The 20068-nt window shown below is 48.6% G+C and overlaps 1 protein-coding gene across 1 annotated transcript in view; it reads left to right on the top strand.

Moving 5' to 3' along the window:
- Positions 1-883: 883 nt before the first annotated feature.
- The window catches only part of LOC142243519 (mycocerosic acid synthase-like), a 33484-nt gene continuing 14299 nt past the window's right edge, over positions 884-20068 (top strand). The window contains exons 1-3 of the mRNA XM_075315529.1: positions 884-896; positions 3972-4044; positions 5807-5960. Of these exons, the coding sequence (XP_075171644.1) occupies positions 3987-4044; positions 5807-5960 (212 nt within the window). The 5' untranslated portion in view covers positions 884-896; positions 3972-3986. The remainder of the gene's footprint in view (positions 897-3971; positions 4045-5806; positions 5961-20068) is intronic.

Below are 20068 nucleotides of genomic sequence, written 5' to 3' on the forward strand. Positions count from 1 at the left end.
ATTAGAATCATTAAAGGGAACCGATCACCAGCTTTTCGGCCTATAAGCTTCGGCCACCATCAGTGGGCTTTTATATACAGCATTCTAGCATGCTGTATATAAGAGCCCAGGCCACTGTGTAGAACGTAAAAAACAATTTATAATACTTACCTAACGGTCGTTCTACAGTAGATTCTAGTCAGATGGGTGTCTCCGTTGTCTGGTGCCGGCACCTCCTCTTTCGGCCATCTTCATCCTCCTTCTGAAGCCTGGGTGCATGATGCATCGTACGTCACACACTGTTGCAGATCCCACACATGCGCACTACAGTACTCTGATCTGCCCTGCTCAGGGCAGATCAAAATGTGCATGCACAGGACCTCAATGCCAGTGAGTGTTGATGACGTATGACGCATCATGCACGCCGGCTACAGAAGAAGGAGGACAAAGATGGCCGAAAGAGGAGGCGCCGAAACCGGACATCGGAGATGCCCATCTGACTAGAATCCATTGCACTGCGACCGTTAGGTAAGTATTATAAAGTGCTTTTTATGTTCTCACAGCGGCCTGGGCTCTTATATATGGCATGCTAGAATGTTGTATATAAGAGCCCAATGGTGGTGGCCGCGGCTTTTAGGCCAAAAATCTGGTGACAGGTTCCCTTTAAATGAAACAATGTTTACAATTTTGTAGATGAGGAAAACTGTAGTTAACAATTTTGTAGTTGACTCATCCCTCCCTACGTGACATATTCATTTTCTAGATTAACTATCTCTCAGCACTTTGGAATGTTTATCACAGCTTTCTTCTAAGGAAACCCAAGTTATTAAAAAAAAAAAAGGATGGGCAGGTGGATGGAAAGTACAAAATGAGGGAACCCCATTAGTTTCTTATCACTCACTGAATATTCCAGGCATGTAAGTATTGAGGGTACTGTTTTCTTGCTGTTGGAGTCTCTTTTACATAGGTTGAATTGTGCATCGATATAACTGGTGTGATTGGATAAGTTAATTTAGAATTTTCTGTATGCATAATAAAAGTATACCTCAACTTTTTGTCTAGTTGTAGCAAAGACATTTATTATTGGAAAGTAATGTATTTTGTATTTTATTGATTTAGAATTTTAATTCAGGTAAGTTGTGTTACATTTTCAGAATTTTTTTTGTAATAAATATATTTTCTTATGCTATATAAATATAAATTGTTCACTGCATAATGCAGGCACGCAGCTCTCTAATGTTTTTTGTGCATCAATTTATTGTCATTTTCATGATTTCTCTCTTCTACAAAAATTCCTGGTTCCATCCATCGACTTAACGGCTTTAGGGGAACCTATTTTGCACTTTGAGGACTCAGCTATTATTGTTTTTTTAAATGAATATGTTCCAAGAACCATAAATGTCCAAATCTTCTGTTATAACCAGTACAAGTATAATTGTTGTTGATATTATTTTGTGGTAAGTTTGTGTTGAAAAACTATTGCTATTTTCTTTTCTTTTTTAGTGGAGGTGGGGGGTGAAATGGAAAAGCAATTCTAAAACTCAGTACGATTGTGGTGATACCACATTTATAGGGTTGTTGTTTTTTTTTTTTTACTTTAGCCCAAGAAAATATAGTTGAATTAAAAAATTAGTTTTTGGATTGCCAAATTTTGATCTTTGAGGGATGATTTGAGATTTTCGTTGATACCATTTTGAAGTATTTGCGACTTTTTAACACTATATATTCTGGGGGGGTTTTGGCAGGTGGATAAACAAAAAAAAAAGCAGAAATTCTAACTTTGTTTTTTTCACAGCAATATTACAAAAATCTTATAAATCTCAGTAAGCAGGGAACTTGATAATTGAAAAGAATTGAAACATACATGCAAGAATGAGAATATATTTATTTATTTTAGAAAATACATTTTCTATTTACATATGGCAGGCAAAAGTTTGTAGTAAAAATATTACCGTAATCACCTTTACTTCCATATGGCATCTTATTGAAATGTATTTCTGAACTAAATAGTCAGAATAATTCCTGGAATACGTGACTCAGTAGGATGCGATCTTGATAGCGGAGGTGACAATAATATAAAATTAGCTCCAAAGCTCCCACTAGTGGCGGCTGAAAGCATTTTTTCTATCTTTAAAAGTAACTAAACGTTTTCTCTTATTTTCCATATGCAGTTGGTTTCTTTATTCCTAGTAGATTAGTGGGGTCTGGGCTCAGAGACCCACACCAAAAATGCTCAGAGGGGGCGGAGCTCATTAGACATTTCCTTCCTTGTCAAAAAAAAAATGCTGGCACATCCATGTAATATAAAAACCTTCTTCTTTATAGATCGGTATGCGTAGAGTAGAAGAAAGGGTTAACCCGCGCTGCCGTGTGGATAGAAGAAATCACTCCGGGGTAATAATCTTCCTGATTTTATTATTCAATGCGTTTCAGAGTCTGTACAACTCCTTCTAAGGCCCCTTTCACACGTCAGTGATTCTGGTACGTTTGTGCTTTTTTTTTAAACGTACCAGAATCACTGACATACGCAGACCCATTATAATGAATGGGTCTGCTCACACGTCAGTGATTTTTCACTACACGTGTCTCTGTGCAGCGTACCCGCGTGTGCGTGATTGCCGCACGGAGACATGTCCATTTTTTTCTGGCATCACTGATGTTCCACGGACCACGCAGTGGTGTGGTCCGTGAAACACGTGCCAGAAAAAAACGTGCTTTTAAAATAAAAAACATTTTAACTCACCCGGCGTCCGGCGATGTCCTCTGCAGCCCGTTCTGCCGGTTGCTTCTGAGCCGGCTCATTATTGTCGTGCATATTCATTATGCGCGACACAGCAGACCCGGAAGCAGCTGCTGCGGGGGTCACCGCCGGCCGGATGCTGCACCGCGGGAGCGATCAGCACCATGGACAGCGGGAGTGCGCACAGGTAAGTAGTTTTCTAAGTGCAATTACGGGCCACGGAGAACGGAGCCCGGATTGCACTTAGACAACCCACGTGTGCCGTGAATCACGGCACACGCAGGGACATGTGCGTGTTTTACACGCCAGTGAAAAACGTCACTGTTTTTCACTGACGTGTGAAACGGGCCTTAAGGAATCAAAATCACTGATGTACATCAGTGATTTTTTCATTCCTGAAGGAGTTGTACAGACTAATAAAATCACGAGGATTATTACCCCAGAGTGATTTATTCTATCCATATGGCAGCACGGGTTAACCCTTTCTTCTCTATATATACCGATTCATCCTCTGGGTCTGCAGCAGCCAACATAGTGATCTGTTATGCTTTTATGGTAGTTGTGACCCTCACATCTCCCCCAGGTAAGTGGTTTCTGTGCTGTTTATTCTGGTTCATCCAGGATAAGACGCCATGTGCGACTTTGTCTCTTCCAGAAATATTTTTTTTCTTCTTTATGGAAACGTTTATTAAAATTTGTGGAACCACATTGTATGCAAAGCTCCTGACGCGTTTCCAGCAAGACAAACTCCCATAGGGCCAAGAGCATTTATTGCACCGGAAATGCATCAGGAACGTTGCGTACCATGTGGTTCCACAGATTTTAATCCATGTTTCCAAAAAGAAAAAGACTTTTATATTGTACTGGCATTTTTTTCTTTTGTGTTCTGATATCCCTGGCAATCTTCTTGCTTGAGCACTCCTGGATTACGAGAAGGGTAATTTAATTTCAGAATGTGACAAGCTGTTACACTACTTCTCGCTTTCTTATATCCACAAGTTTCATTGCTTAAAATATTTTAGAAACATAACTTTTGACAATGGGAACTTGAAAAGTGTATAAGGTTAGTAGTATCACGGCAGAGCTTATTTTTTCTAAGTTCTTAAAATAAATGTGAAAAGATGTAATGCAGTAGCGTTTTTCAACCAAATCTGAAAAAAACTGCATTAATTATTCAGAAAAATAGCAGATATAGTAATTGCATTCCATCATAATCCTAATAATCTAATCTTCTCCCAATTTTTTTTGTCAGAACTAGAGGATCAGAATGGAAGAGGCAGAAGATCACATAGCAGTTGTTGGCATAGGATGCAATTTCCCTGGAGGTGAGTGTTATTAACCATAGCTCACAATTTAAAGGGGTATTCCCAAAATATCACTGATGATTAGTTAGTGGATCTCATATACAAATTGAAAAAGTTGTTTACCCTACCCTGCTCCAGCTCTAGAACTCATGACAAGTGGTTGTTGATCCCTATTTTTTACTAGACATCTCCTCCAGTAGTTCTGTTGATTCCCTGGAGTAAAACTTGCATTGTTAGATTCTTCCCTTTTCTCCTTATTTTCATTGCTGGTTCTCTGTGTTCTAGGATATAGTGTTTTTCATTTCTTCACTTCATAGAGAGGACAACCATGTGTCTTTGCCAGACCTGGGCAAAGTGTGTCCCATATGTCATATCCGGCCTTTTCGTAGTTCCTGTGCAGCCTACAGAGCAGGACCACCAAAAGGTTGGATACAGTGGTATACCGCACCACACAACCATCCCTCCACCTGGCATCTCAATTTCACAAGTATCTACATCCTCAAGATGCAGATACTGGTGAAGTCAATGAGTAAACACGAAGCCATTGGCTCCTTCTTGCACCATTCAGCCTGTGCAACTGAGTCTCGGCACAGAAGATGCATTGACAGTGCCTGCTGTGTGAAGCCTCAGTCTGTACAGTGTACAAAGAAAAGCAGTGCATTGGAGGGAATAGGATTAGGTAAGTATTTTTTTTTTCATTATAAATCAGTAATTGGGTAAAATTGTGGGGATCATCGCACTGTGGGGGTTAGGAGAGGGCACGGGGGAACATTATACTTATGGGGAGGGCAATCAAATTGTTTGGGGAGCTGTGGCATCATCATATTATGTGTTGGGTGTTGTTTGGCCATAAGTCATACTGTGAGTGGGGGGGGGGGGGGCTGCCGATGTATCATGCTGTATGTTGTGTGCTGTGTGGTCTATCATACTGTATGGGAGGTCTGTGGGGACATCATACTGTATGTGGTTGGCTGTGGGGCTCATCATACTGTATGCATGTGTCTGTGGGGTCCGTCAGACTGTGTGTGAAGAGCTGTTGGCTACATTATACTCATTATACTGTGACTTTTACATTTATTATAAAAATTATTACAAAACATTTTATTTATACTGCATGGCAAATGGTGCAAATTTCAATCCCAAAAACTAAATTTAGCTGTTTCTTTACATTCTGAAAAAAAAATCTAAAGTGACTTTTCAGTAGAAAAGAAAAAAAAAAAAAAACAAGCACTAATTTGCTCTATAAATCAAGCAGCAATAATAACATAATAGTTTTTATTTTCAGGTCTGTGTGATTAAAGTGATGCCAAATATATAGCTTTTCATGTTTTATTAATTTCCAGAATAGTACATTACATGCAAGAAAAAAAAATGTTTTTAGGTTTTATGGCTACATACTCCAAGTCAGATTTTGTTTTATTTTTCTGTGGAACATAGTAGCATTATAAGATTTTCTTGATGGTATAAATAAATAAATATATATATATATATATATATATATATACATATATATATATATATATATATATATATATGTACAAATCATTTTTAGTTACATACAAATATTGGTTTCATTACTTCTTATTCCACAGATTATAAATTTACTCTAAACGTAAATTAAAAATACATATAATAAAGGAAAATAAAATAAAAAAGCAGACATTAATGATTCGAATTTTTTTTCTTTTTACTTTAGTATATTTTGTCCTATAAATATCGACTATTGTGGGACAAAATTATTTTGCAATTCTGTTTTATAATTATAAATTTGCTCATTTACCAGGTGAAGGAATTGAAAATTTTTGGAAAGTTATTTTTAATGGGGAAAATTGTACAACAGAGATACCGGAAGACAGATTTGACCTCAAGAAATGGTATGATCCCGAACAAAGCAAACCAGGCAAAATATATACTAGACGAGCAGCTTTTGTAAATGGGTAAGTACACTGGGGTGAATTTATCATTTGTTTCGCACTTATTTTTGAAGCACCTTGTTTCAATTTAGGTTTTTTTAAAACATTTATAAAAGATGTGCACCCTCTTTAATGCATTTTTTTATTATTAGCTCTTTAGAAAAGGCGGGTTCTCAGCATTTTCCCTATGTTGTCATATATATGACTTGGGACTCTCTAGCAACACAGGAAGTTGACGGAAGAGTCCCCTGTGTCTCTTACAGCATAGTAGATGCTTTCATATGTAGTTAAAGGGAACCAATCACCAGGATTTTCGTATATAACCTAAAGCCAGTGCTATACTGGCACTATTAGGCTGATTCTCTACATACCTTTAGTGGCAGTTCGGATGTATAGGTTTTGAAATCCAAGAAAGTAAAGTTTATAAAATTGCCAGCTTCTTGAATGACAGCAGCTGAGGATCAGTTAATATCTGGGAGGGGTATTATTATTATTATTATTTATTTATAGAGCACCATTAATTCCATGGTGCTGTACATGAGAAGGGGGTTACATACAAAATACGTATACAAGTTACAGTAGACAGACTAGTACAGAGGGAAGAGGGCCCTACCCTTGCGGGCTTACATTCTATAGGATTATGGGGAGGAGACAATAGGTGGGGTGTAGGTCAGGCGGCAGCTCCGCACGGTGGTCGGGCGGCAGCTCCGCACGGTGGTCGGGCGGCAGCTGCGCACGGTGGTCGGGCGGCAGCTGCGCACGGTGGTCGGGCGGCAGCTCCGCACGGTGGTCGGGCGGCAGCGAGTTCATTGTAGATTGTAGGCATTTCTGAACAGGTGCATTTTCAGGTTCCATTTGAAGTTTGCAAGGGTAGGGGATAGTCTGACGTGTTGAGGCAGCGAGTTCCAGGAGACTGGGGATGCTCGGGAGAAGTCTTGGAGTCGGTTGTGTGAGGAGCGAATGAGAGAGGAGGAGAGGAGGAGATCTTGGGAGGACCGGAGGTGACGTGTTGGAGTGTAGTGGGAGAGTAGTTCGGAGATGTACGGAGGGGAAAGATTATGCACAGCTTTGTAGGTCAGTGTTAGAAGTTTGAATTGGATACGGTGGAAGATTGGAAGCCAGTGGAGGGACATGCAGAGAGGAGAAGCGGGGTGGTAATGAGGAGAGAGGTGGATAAGTCGGGCAGCAGAGTTAAGGATGGACTGGAGAGGGGCAAGCGTGTTGGCAGGGAGGCCACAGAGGAGGATGTTACAGTAGTCGAGGCGGGAGATTATGAGGGCATGCACTAGCATTTTAGTAGATTGCAAATTGAGGAAAGGGCGGATTCTGGAAATATTTTTGAGTTGAAGGCGGCAGGAGGTATACATAGTATCCCCTCCTCCTGTTAGAATTAGCTTGAGTATTTTACAATTGATATAACTTTTCACTTCCAGGACCTGTGGTGAGATCATACCCATGTGACCAGAAAGGGCGGGGCCTCAGCCAACAGAAAAATGTTGCTTTCTGATATCAGCTTTGTTGGCTGAGACCTCGAACCTTCAGGTCACATGGGTATGACCTTACCACAGGTCCTGCAAGTTACATCGATTGTGAAATACTTATGCTAATTATAACATGGGGAGAGGATAACTATGAATACCCCCCCCAGATATTATTTGATCCTCAGCTGCTGTCACTCAAGAAGCTGATGATTTTATAAACTTTACTTACTTGGATTTAAAAACCTAAACATCCAAGCTAATAACTACAGGTATGTATATAATCAGCCTGATAGTGCCCGTATAGCACTGGCTTTAGGTTATATACGAAAATCCTGGTGATTGGTTCCCTTTAATTACAATATTTAAGTGTAGTCTGTCTCGGAATTCAAGCATACAAATTTTTTACATTGCAGGCTTGAGCTTTAGCTTTGAAGATTTATTTTTTTCTGTCCAATGATCTAAAGTCCAAAGATCTAAATGGTATTTGTCTTCTTTACAGGCATATCTCTATATTAAATGATCCACATAATCTGTTCACTGTATTTTTCAGGTTTTAACAATTACAGAAATACCAAATATATTTCTTATTTACTAATTGTGACATTTATTTTAAAAATGTATACAAAAAGTGATTATTCTGATTGTATTTAATTTTTTTAGTAATTTTGCTAAGAAATATTACTCTAGTACAGATAGAGATGTACTGTAATATATAGATATGCTTGAATAGCAAAAAATGTGAAAATACACTTGGGTGTCTTTAGTCGCTTTTGCATTTCTAATCCATGTCATAAGTAACCCAAGATTTATACAATTAAAATAATCACTTATTGTATACATTTTTAAATTAAATGTCACAATCAGTAAATAACAAACATATTTGGTATTCCTGTAATTGTAAAAAACTTGTAAAATACAGTGAATAGATGATTTATGTGGATCATTAAATAACATAAAAAATGCAGATCTTTTTTATACATCCATAAAAAAAGTAGTTTTTTATCTTTATTGCTGTCCTAATAAATAAATACAAATTCATAAAATAAAATCAAAATAAATACCCAAATATATTTAATATCAAATTCATATATATTTTATTCCCCTGATTACATCCCCCTCCAAAAAACAACAAAAAACAACACACCCAAAATTATTTCCCTCTCTGCAGGAAAATACCTACAGTATTTTTCGCTTTATAAGACGCACCCCCAAATTTGGTGAAGGAAAAGAGAATTTTTTTTTTTTAATGTTAAATGGGGTCCATCTTATAATGCCAGTGTCCCTCTAACAAATCATATAGGGTATATGTCCCTCATAGCCCCCCATCCTAAAATTAGCCCCCTTAATCTGGATATGGCCCCCTTATATTGAATATAGCCTCCTTGTGATGGCACACATTCCCCTGTGCTGCCTATGGCCCCCTATGGATTGTGTGTCGCCCTGGGCAAGCCAGGGGACACAGATAACAACACACACGCACCCCACATTCCCTGTAGGTACACCAGCTAACCCATAAATCCTTGTTGCCTTCCTCCAGGAGTCTGTGATGCACACCAGGGGGTGGGCCAGGCGGTTGGCTCCGCCCACCAAGGAGCTCACAGCTCTGGAGGCAGGAAGTAACCAGGCAGATAGCTCAGGGGAGAGCTTGAGTGAGGAGTCTAGTCAGGGAGGAGCAAGTGTAAGGAGTAACAACAGAGATAGCTCAGGAAGGAGCTAGGGCGAAACAGCAGTGAAAGAGACAGAAAGCCTGAAGTTGGTCTGTGGCTTTGTGCCCAGACGGAGTCAGCAAGGTCAGCAGACAGTGGTGAAGATCTGCAGTGGGACTGTCTGGAGGTTGCTGGAAGGGCCACGGAGGCTGTGTGTATCCGGGGCCTGGAGCAGTATACAAAAGGCAGTCAGCACCAGAGCAGGGGCTTTCGGATCCCAGCAAGGCTTGGAGTCGCTGTAAATTGCTAAATCCGTTAGTGAAGGGGACGTAGATCCCCCAACAAGCAAGTCCTGATTGACGGCAAAGGTCCAACCACAACGGGGAAACTCCGCCACCGCCAAGGCACCAGTTTCCCAGGGCCGGCGCCTGCGGGCAAAGTGTGGAGCTCCTCCGGCCCAGATTGCAGTCGGGGAGCGGGTAACCGGTGGGAATCCACCGCTACCAAACAGACATTTCAAAGGTGCAGGGAAGAGACCGTCACCGCTAACTGCAGGGAACCGCAGCACCGTGAACCGTCCGAGGGACCCGTCCAACCAGCCGTTTGTTTACCGAGAACTGTGTCGTGTTTACTGGCTGAGTGAGTACCTCAGTGCCGCAAGGCACAGTGCTGCCCCTGCGCCCCTGCACCCCACTGGGCCCCGGGATCACCAACCCCTACCCACGGAGGGGCAACCCAACAACTGGCTGCTCCACATCACCATCCCCGGGATCCTCACATTGAGCAGCGGTGGTGAAATCACCACAACCGTGGGTGGCGTCACGAACTATAACAATCCCCACACCCAACAAACACCCCCTTTCACTCACGGGCGAGGAGTGTCGCTCGAGACACCCCGGGATCCGGCCCACGGCTCGAGCCACCAGGAGCAACTGCCGGACCCGAGCAGAAGGGGTGAGCGCGGTGTGCTGACACCCTCCTCCCCGCCCGCGACAACTTGGCGTCACGAACAGGATCTTACCGCTCTGCCGTCTGGTAGAGGTGCGCCTTGTTACCGCCGGAGGTATCCGGCAGGAAAATTTCAGAAGCCGCCATCTTTGGCGCGAAAAGTTCCCGCTCGAGCGTCTTCTCGAGCAGTAGAGGCGCGAAGGCCAAAACCCCGCCCCGAGAGAGGAGGGGCCGGAAAGAGCTAAGGGGGACGCGATGGCGGCTGGCGGCATGTAGTCGCCGCTATAAAAGCAGGGACGCCAGGACCTTGCAAGAAGACCGTTCCTGGAAGCAACCAGTGAAGACACCATGTGGATGCCGTCCCGAAACACCATGGCCCCCGCACCGGGAACCGCAGCGTGGGTGGAAATCCGGACCGCGCAGCTCCATCTAAGGCTGCAGGTCAAAATGCAGCTCCTCTTGGAGGAGTGGGAGACCGACATGGCGGACGTTGTAGCCACCGTGCGGAGACGCGAGGAGGAGGCGGAAAAAGGGAGGGTGAGTGACCCACGTCCCGATGCCCTTGCAGGGCCGGTCATCGCGGCTGTGGGGCCCGGTCCAAGCCCTCTCCCCCCGTTGCCTCCCTCGCCACCCGTCCCGGAGGCCGTGACCCCGCCACTAGGCCCGCTACCACCGCAACCGGTAGCGATACCCAGCCCGTCCGCCCCAGCGGACCGACCTGTAGCCGGAGCCCGTAGCAAACCGGAGGCATTACCTTGGAAGGCCCCGAAGATTGTGCCAGAGACAGTCCCTGAGCAGCTTCCCGAGCCGGAGCCGATGACCCGCTCCGAGCCGAAGGCCCAACTGCGGAAAGCCCCTGTGCCCATCCCCCACACCTCGGCTGAGGTGGCGCCGGGTTGTTGCTGCAAGGCAGCGCCCAAGGCCATGACACCGCGGGATACGCTACCCACCTTCCTGACAGTGGGTAACGTGCTGGATGTCCCGCGGGGCTCAACCCGTGCGCCGGAGCTGACAGCAGCGCCATACTGGGACAGGGAGCCGACAAAGCTGGGCCTGGAGATCGCGGAGAGGGAGAGAAGGAAAGCCGAGCTGGTGGCCCGAGCCATTCGGGAGAAGGAGAACCTGCGGCAAGCGACCTTCCGTGTCCGGGGCCCGTTCTACGAGGGGCAGGTGAGGCGATTTGATATCCGCCGGGGCTACGGATTCATATACGAACCGGGCCTGGAGGCCGAGGTGTTTGTGGCCCGGCGGGACGTGCATGCCCATCTGCCCGAGGAGCATCCTGGCCGCAATTGTATACCGGGGGACATGGTGCGTTACACCCGGCACTGCGGAGAGAGGGGGTGGTTTGCCCTGGATGTAAAGTTGAAGGGCAGCCCGGAGAGCAAGGTGAGCTCTGCATCCCCTCCCTCGGATGAAGCAGCAAAAGGACCGGAGTAGGGCAGCGGATGCCCGTTGCACCGTCCCCGTTGGGACCATCACTGAAGTTGCTGTTTGTTTGAAAAAGTTGAAAGTTTTGAGAAATGGAAAAACACTGATTGAACCGAATTTTCACCTGATTCACCGTGTGATTAGCAACCGGCAGGAGCTGGCACCGTTGTCCCCGTGGGGACCGTTCAAAATGCATGGGAACTATCCATGGACAAGCCCGTGAACTCTGCAGGGCACCACAAACGTTAAGTGGCTTGTAAATATGTTGGGTACCGTTACCGTTTCCGCAATGCCGCCTCCGGAGAGGCAGGTTGGAGGGAGGGCCCTGAGCAGAGCAGGCCAGGGCCCAGCCACCAAAGGAACCGGTGGCCACCCTCTGGAGGGGAAGGACAGATCCCGCTCGGGTAACTTGTGCTGGACTGTGGGTCAAGGGGTGCTGCCTGGGCTTTAGGGGCAGCATCAGGGCCAGGTTGCTTGGGTGGGAGAGAGCGGAAACCGTGACCGTACACCGTTGTAACGTTAAAAGTAAATGTGCCTCCCGTCTTGGGAAGAGTTGTGATTAAAAATGTATATTATTTACCGTTTATAATGTTATACCGTTTACCTTTTCAGGAAAACAAAAGGAAAATAAAATCGGTGTTGGACGGGCAGCCCGAGGACGGTCTGCGTTTTGCTAAGGGGGAATGTGTCGCCCTGGGCAAGCCAGGGGACACAGATAACAACACACACGCACCCCACATTCCCTGTAGGTACACCAGCTAACCCATAAATCCTTGTTGCCTTCCTCCAGGAGTCTGTGATGCACACCAGGGGGTGGGCCAGGCGGTTGGCTCCGCCCACCAAGGAGCTCACAGCTCTGGAGGCAGGAAGTAACCAGGCAGATAGCTCAGGGGAGAGCTTGAGTGAGGAGTCTAGTCAGGGAGGAGCAAGTGTAAGGAGTAACAACAGAGATAGCTCAGGAAGGAGCTAGGGCGAAACAGCAGTGAAAGAGACAGAAAGCCTGAAGTTGGTCTGTGGCTTTGTGCCCAGACGGAGTCAGCAAGGTCAGCAGACAGTGGTGAAGATCTGCAGTGGGACTGTCTGGAGGTTGCTGGAAGGGCCACGGAGGCTGTGTGTATCCGGGGCCTGGAGCAGTATACAAAAGGCAGTCAGCACCAGAGCAGGGGCTTTCGGATCCCAGCAAGGCTTGGAGTCGCTGTAAATTGCTAAATCCGTTAGTGAAGGGGACGTAGATCCCCCAACAAGCAAGTCCTGATTGACGGCAAAGGTCCAACCACAACGGGGAAACTCCGCCACCGCCAAGGCACCAGTTTCCCAGGGCCGGCGCCTGCGGGCAAAGTGTGGAGCTCCTCCGGCCCAGATTGCAGTCGGGGAGCGGGTAACCGGTGGGAATCCACCGCTACCAAACAGACATTTCAAAGGTGCAGGGAAGAGACCGTCACCGCTAACTGCAGGGAACCGCAGCACCGTGAACCGTCCGAGGGACCCGTCCAACCAGCCGTTTGTTTACTGAGAACTGTGTCGTGTTTACTGGCTGAGTGAGTACCTCAGTGCCGCAAGGCACAGCGCTGCCCCTGCGCCCCTGCACCCCACTGGGCCCCGGGATCACCAACCCCTACCCACGGAGGGGCAACCCAACAACTGGCTGCTCCACATCACCATCCCCGGGATCCTCACATTGAGCAGCGGTGGTGAAATCACCACAACCGTGGGTGGCGTCACAAACTATAACAATCCCCACACCCAACAAACACCCCCTTTCACTCACGGGCGAGGAGTGTCGCTCGAGACACCCCGGGATCCGGCCCACGGCTCGAGCCACCAGGAGCAACTGCCGGACCCGAGCAAAAGGGGTGAGCGCGGTGTGCTGACACCCTCCTCCCCGCCCGCGACAATTGCATACATTCCCCTGTGCTGCCTATGGCCCCCTATGGATTGAATACATTCCCCTGTGCTGCCTATGGTCCCCTATGGATTGCACACGTTCCCCTGTGCTGCCTATGGCCCCCTATGGATTGCATACATTCCCCTGTGCTGCCTATGGTCCCCTATGGATTGCACACGTTCCCCTGTGTTAGATAGCGCCCCCATTCTGCTGCCCATGGCCCCTATAGATCGCACAAGTCCCCCTGTGTTAGATATCACCCCCATAGTGCTGCCCATGGCCCCTATATAGATCGAGTATAATAGCAGGTCTGCCAAGCAGAAGTGTAATGCCCAATAGTCCAAATAATATAAGTAGAAAACAAGCAGGGACTAAAACTTAACTTTTACTCTATAACTAGATAAAATCAATAATAATAATAAAGTGCATGTGCATAAATTGTGCAAACAACAACAAAAGGATGCCACATGGCAACGCATAGGCTTGATCTCACCCAGGCTTCATCCATGGGCTGGACTGCACATCAATCCCAAGGTGAGAGGTCACAGGCCGGAAGAATAAGGTAGACGGGTATAATGCCAAAAAAGCCCTGTCGTGCCCTGTGGATAAACTTCCGCCCTGACAAGGGCAGCACCCAAATAAGATGTCTGCCCCACAACCAAAAAAAGAAAAAAAACAAATAATTCCTCCCGACGCGTTTCCCTCTCAGTAATGAGAGTTCCTCAGGGGAGACGGAGGAAAAAATTGGGAGAGAACAGCCTGCAGTGGCAGGGATCAGCACAAGCCTAAGGAGTGATAAACCTATGTGTGCTGGGCAAATGGTGGCGCTCAGTCTCTGAGAGAACTCATACCTTTATACCCCCTTAAACAATGTAATGCCCCACATCTGTGTAAAAACAATACTTACTACAAGCATGATGGAATCCCCAAATCAACACCATGCTGGCGTGTGAGGTCGCTTCCAGTGCAACAGGTGCCACACCCTTGCGTTCCAAGTTGGAGCGCATCGCGCCCAAATTGTGCGCAGTCAAGGGAAACCATAGGCAGCATACAACAGTGCATGTTGCGTACTTCCGCGTTCCACACTGGGACGCAGAGGAACCAATGAGATTAATGCAAAGGAACCCTCCCACAATCAGGTGTCATTCTGGGAGATCCAAACCGGAAGTCAGCGCAGATCCATCGACTGACGGTTAAATTCGCCAATCAGGGATAAGGCGCTGCGTAAGGTTATTTCCGGTTGCACTGAAAGCAACCACACAGCGCAAATAAAGAGAATTTTGTTTACTTACCGTAAATTCTTTTTCTTGTAGTTCCGACATGGGAGACCCAAACCATGGGTGTATAGCTAGCGCCTCCGGAGGACACACAAAGTACTACACTCAAACGTGTAGCTCCTCCCTCCGGGCTATATACACTCCCTGGATGACAATCTATGCAGTTCAGTACAAAAGCTGAAGGAGGACATCCACCCATAAGTAGAGATAGAGTAAAACTCGGCAAATTCAGAACTCTGTCTACTAACAACAGCCGGTGAAACACACGGAACAAAAAACTGCCAACAGGCAACAGGGAGGGTGCTGGGTCTCCCATGTCGGAACTACAAGAAAAAGAATTTACGGTAAGTAAACAAAATTCTCTTTTTCTTTATCGTTCCTTCCATGGGAGACCCAAACCATGGGACGTTCCAAAGCAGTCCATGGGTGGGAAATAAACCAAACTGAGAAGTAGGCAAAACCTAACTTCACAAATGGGCGACAGCCGCCTGAAGGATGCGTCTGCCCAAGCTCGCATCTGCCGAAGCATGAGCATGCACTTGGTAGTGCTTCGAAAAAGTGTGCAGACTGGACCAAGTGGCAGCCTGACACACCTGCTGAGCCGTAGCCTGGTGTCTGAAAGCCCAGGAGGCACCGACAGCTCTGGTCGAGTGCGCCTTAATCCCCGGCGGGGGAGGCACCTGAGAACACTGGTAGGCATCGGCGATAGCCGACCTAACCCAACGAGCTAGGGTCGGTTTAGAAGCAGAGAGACCCTTGCGCTGACCCGTGGTTAGCACAAAAAGTGAGGTGCACCGCCGAAAAATGGCGGTGCGTGACACATAGATTCGGAGCGCCCGCACCAAATCCAAGGTGTGCAACGCCTTCTCAAAGCGATGCACAGGGGCCGGACAAAGAGAGGGCAATGAAATGTCCTGGTTAAGGTGGAAGGAAGACACCACCTTAGGGAGAAAGTCCGGAGTCGGACGAAGAACCACCTTGTCTTGGTGAAACACCAAAAAGGGGGATTCCGAAGAAAGCGCAGCCAAATCAGAAACTCTCCTGAGAGAAGTTATGGCTACTAGAAAGACAACTTTCTGTGAAAGTCTAGACAAGGGAACCTCCCTGAGAGGCTCAAAAGGGGGTTTCTGTAAGGCCGTGAGGACCAGATTAAGGTCCCAGGGATCCAAGGGCCGCCGGTAAGGAGGGATGATGTGAGATGCGCCCTGCATGAAGGTGCGCACCTGAGCCAGTCGGGCGATACGCCGCTGGAACAATACCGACAAAGCCGACACCTGTCCCTTGAGGGAATTGAGGGACAGACCTAACTGTAGGCCTGACTGTAGAAAAGACAGGATGGTCGGCAAGGAGAACGGCCAAGGGGCACGGCCGAGAGAGCGACACCAGGACAGGAAAATTCTCCAAGTCCTGTGGTAAATCTTGGCCGAGGAAGACTTCCGAGCCTGAGTCATGGTAGAGATGACCTCAGAGGGAATGCCTGAAGCTGTCAGGATCCAGGACTCAAGAGCCACGCCGTCAATCTGAGAGCCGCAGAATTCTGGCGGAAGAACGGACCTTGAGAGAGAAGGTCTGGGCGGTCCGGAAGATGCCACGGCACCTCTACGGACAGGCGGAGCAGGTCTAGGTACCAAGCTCGCCTGGGCCAGTCCAGAGCAATGAGTATGACTCGACGGCCCTCCGTACCGATCTTGCGCAGAACCCTGGGCAAGAGCGCTAGAGGGGGAAACACATAGGCCAGACGGAACTGAGACCAATCTTGAACCAGTGCGTCTGCTGCGAAGGCTTGAGGATCGTGGGAGCGAGCCACGTAAACCGGAACCTTGTTGTTGTGCCGGGATGCCATCAGATCCACTTCCGGAGTGCCCCACTTGCGGCAGATCGATCTGAACACTGACGGATGCAGGGCCCACTCGCCGCCGTCCACGGTTTGACGGCTGAGATAATCGGCCTCCCAGTTTTCCACGCCTGGGATGTGGACTGCAGATATGGTGGACTTGAAGTCCTCCGTCCACTGGAGGATTCGTTGAACCTCCAACATCGCCAGGCGGCTGTGAGTCCCGCCCTGGTGATTGATGTAGGCAACCGCTGTCGCGTTGTCCGACTGAACCCGAATGTGCTTCCCCGCCAACAGGTGGTGAAAGTCTAGGAGAGCTAGAAACACAGCTCTGATCTCCAGCACATTGATCGGGAGGGCTGATTCGGACGGAGTCCAAGTGCCCTGTGCTCGGTGATGAAGAAATACCGCTCCCCAACCGGAGAGGCTGGCATCCGTGGTGAGTATCACCCAGGACGGAGTCAGAAAGGAGCGTCCCTGAGACAGGGAGAGGGGCTGAAGCCACCACTGAAGGGAGTTCCTGGCCTGAGATGACAGAGCCACCAGCCTGTCCAAGGAAGAGATCCGCTTGTCCCAACAGCGGAGAATGTCCAGCTGCAAGGGACGCAGATGGAACTGGGCAAATGGAACCGCTTCCATTGACGCCACCATCTGACCCAGCACCCGCATGAGGTGTCTGATGGAATGACGGCGGTGCCTCAGCAGAGAGCGCACCGCCAGACGAAGGGATTGCTGTTTGACTAAGGGCAACTTGACAAGTGCCGGCAGAGTCTCGAACTGCATCCCTAGGTACATAAGTACCTGGGTCGGGGTCAGAGTGGACTTGGGCAGGTTGACAAGCCACCCGAACTGAACTAGCGTGGCGACAGTGAGAGAGACACTCCGCTGGCAGTCTACACTGGATGAGGCCTTGACTAGAAGGTCGTCCAGGTAAGGAATCACTGCCAATCCCTGGAGGTGCAGGACTGCAACCACTGCTGCCATGACCTTGGTGAACACCTGAGGGGCCGTGGCTAAGCCAAAGGGAAGAGCCACGAACTGGAAATGTTCCTCTCCGATTGCAAAGCGTAGCCACCGCTGGTGTGAGACCGCAATAGGCACATGCAGATAGGCATCTCTGATGTCGATGGATGCCAGAAAATCTCCTTGGGTCATTGAGGCAATGACCGATCTCAGAGATTCCATGCGAAAGTGCCGCACCTGAACATGCTTGTTGAGAAGCTTGAGATCCAGGATGGGCCGGGAGGAACCGTCCTTCTTGGGGACTAGAAAGAGGTTTGAGTAGAAACCGCTGAACCGTTCCCGGGCGGGAACCGGAACAATTACCCCGTTGGCCTGCAGGGAGGCCACGGCCTGAGAGAAGGCGGCGGCCTTGGAGCAAGGGGGTGTGGACAGAAAAAATCTGTTTGGCGGGCTGGAAGAAAATTCTATCCTGTAGCCGTGGGAGATAATATCCCGCACCCACTGATCGGTGACGTGTTGGAACCACACGTCTCCAAAGTGGGAGAGCCTGCCACCGACCAAGGACGTTGCTGGCGCAGCCAGGTAGTCAAGAGGAGGCCGCCTTAGTGGCAGCGGCTCCTCCGGTCTTTTGAGGACGCGGCTTTGCGCGCCAGTTTGGTTTACGATCCTTGGCTGCGGTAGTGGACGCGGTCGAGGGCTTCGAGGATGACCAGTTAGAGGAACGAAAGGAACGAAACCTCGATTGGATCCTGCCCTGGACAGGTTTCCTGGCCTTAGTTTGAGGCAAGGAAGTACTCTTCCCGCCAGTAGCCTCCTTGATTATGTCATCCAGCTGTTCCCCAAACAGCCTGGACCCAGCAAAAGGGAGACTCGCAAGGTACTTTTTTGAGGAAGCGTCTGCTTTCCACTCTCGAAGCCACAAGATCCTGCGGATCGCGAGGGAGTTAGCGGAGGCCACCGCCGTGCGGTGAGAAGCCTCCAGGATGGCAGACATGGCGTAGGATGCAAAAGCCGAAGCTCGAGAAGTTAAGGTCTCCAGCTCAGGCATAGAGTCCCTGGTGAGGGAATGCATCTCCTCCAGAGAGGCAGAGACTGCCTTGAGAGCCCACACTGCCGCAAAAGACGGGGAGAACGAGGCTCCAGCCGCCTCATATACAGACTTGGCCAAAAGGTCAACCTGGCGGTCAGTGGGATCCTTAAGAGAAGTGCCATCAGCCACAGCCACAACTGTGCGGGCTGAGATTCTGGACACCGGAGGGTCTACCTTTGGGGACTGAGCCCATTCCTTAACCACCTCTGGGGGAAAAGGAAAACGGTCATCTGAACTACGCTTCGGAAAACGTTTGTCAGGACAGGCCCTGGGTTTGGTAACAGTGGCCTGAAAGCTGGAGTGGTTAAAAAACATACTCCTAGCTTTCTTAGGTGAGGTAAACTGGTGTATCTCTACCAGAGAGGCTTGTTCCTCAGACTCTGGTGGGTTGAGGTTCAGTACGGAGTTAATGGACGCAATCAAGTCACTAACATCCGCATCTCCCTCAGACAAGTCAATGGGGTACATAGAGGTAGCGTCTGAGCCCACAGTAAACGAGTCCTCCTCGCCCTGCACCTCGGCACGTGAATCAGAGCCGTGGGAAGAGGAGGAAGAAGGGTCCCTGCGTCTCCGTTTAGGGGGACGGGGTCCTGGGACATGCTCTGAGAGCTCTGCAGAGCTAGGAGCAGCCAAAGCACCCTGTGAAGGGGGCTGATGCATGGACAGCAGTGTCCGGGACAGCTGCCCCATGGAGTCGGCAAAAGACCTGGAAAGAGCTTGCGAAAAAGATGCTACCCAAGCCGGGGGTTCAGCCACCGGGGCCAAAGCAGCCGGAGGGACCCCTGCGGAGGCTCCAGGCTGAGACACAACCATGTTAGCACAGGCATCACAATGTGGGTATGTGCTTGGCTCTGGCAGAATGAGCTTACATGTTTGCAGCCTTGCTCCTAGTGACAGACATGCTGCTGATGGTGGAGGCTCTGCAGCCAGAATACACTCCTGTAGAATGCCTGAGAGTGTAATAAAAGTCCACAACCAGAGGTTGTGGCTTACCAGCCCGTGCTCTCTGTGTGCCCTCCGGATTCCACCGCTCCCCTGTGAAGTGTCAGCCTTCCTGACAGTATGCAGCTGCAGCATCCAGCTCCCTCTAGCGCAAGAACTCTGAGAAAATGGCGCTGGGAGAAAGAGGGGGGGCGTGTATAAGCCCAAGAGCGGGAAAAACGGAGGGCAGAGAGATACAGGACGACATACAGGGGAGGGGACATCTCCCCAAGGAGGAGTGCCCTCCCCTCTGCTGGCCGGGCGGTGGGCGGCGCTGTATGCAAAACATGCAGAGAAGCCAAAACCGAAACTAGGCCCAAACAGAAGCCGGGGCCTAGATTTAACAATGCGGCCGACGAGCAGGCACCTTCGGCGCGGTTCTCAGGGGAAATCCCCAGAATCGGCCGGAATTTACAGTAACGTTAAAACACATACTGTCCCCCTAATAAAAGTACCCGGGACCCCTGAAAAATGTCTCTATACTTAGCTTTGAGACGCAGGGCCATGTCCCTGGAGAGGGGGGTAAATGCTCCTTCCAGCAGGGACCAGACAGGGCTGCGGATGGAGACCGGTCTTCTGCAAGCAGAGAGGACCGT

This window comes from Anomaloglossus baeobatrachus, chromosome 6 (genome assembly GCF_048569485.1).
Source record: "Anomaloglossus baeobatrachus isolate aAnoBae1 chromosome 6, aAnoBae1.hap1, whole genome shotgun sequence".
NCBI lineage: Eukaryota > Metazoa > Chordata > Amphibia > Anura > Aromobatidae > Anomaloglossus > Anomaloglossus baeobatrachus.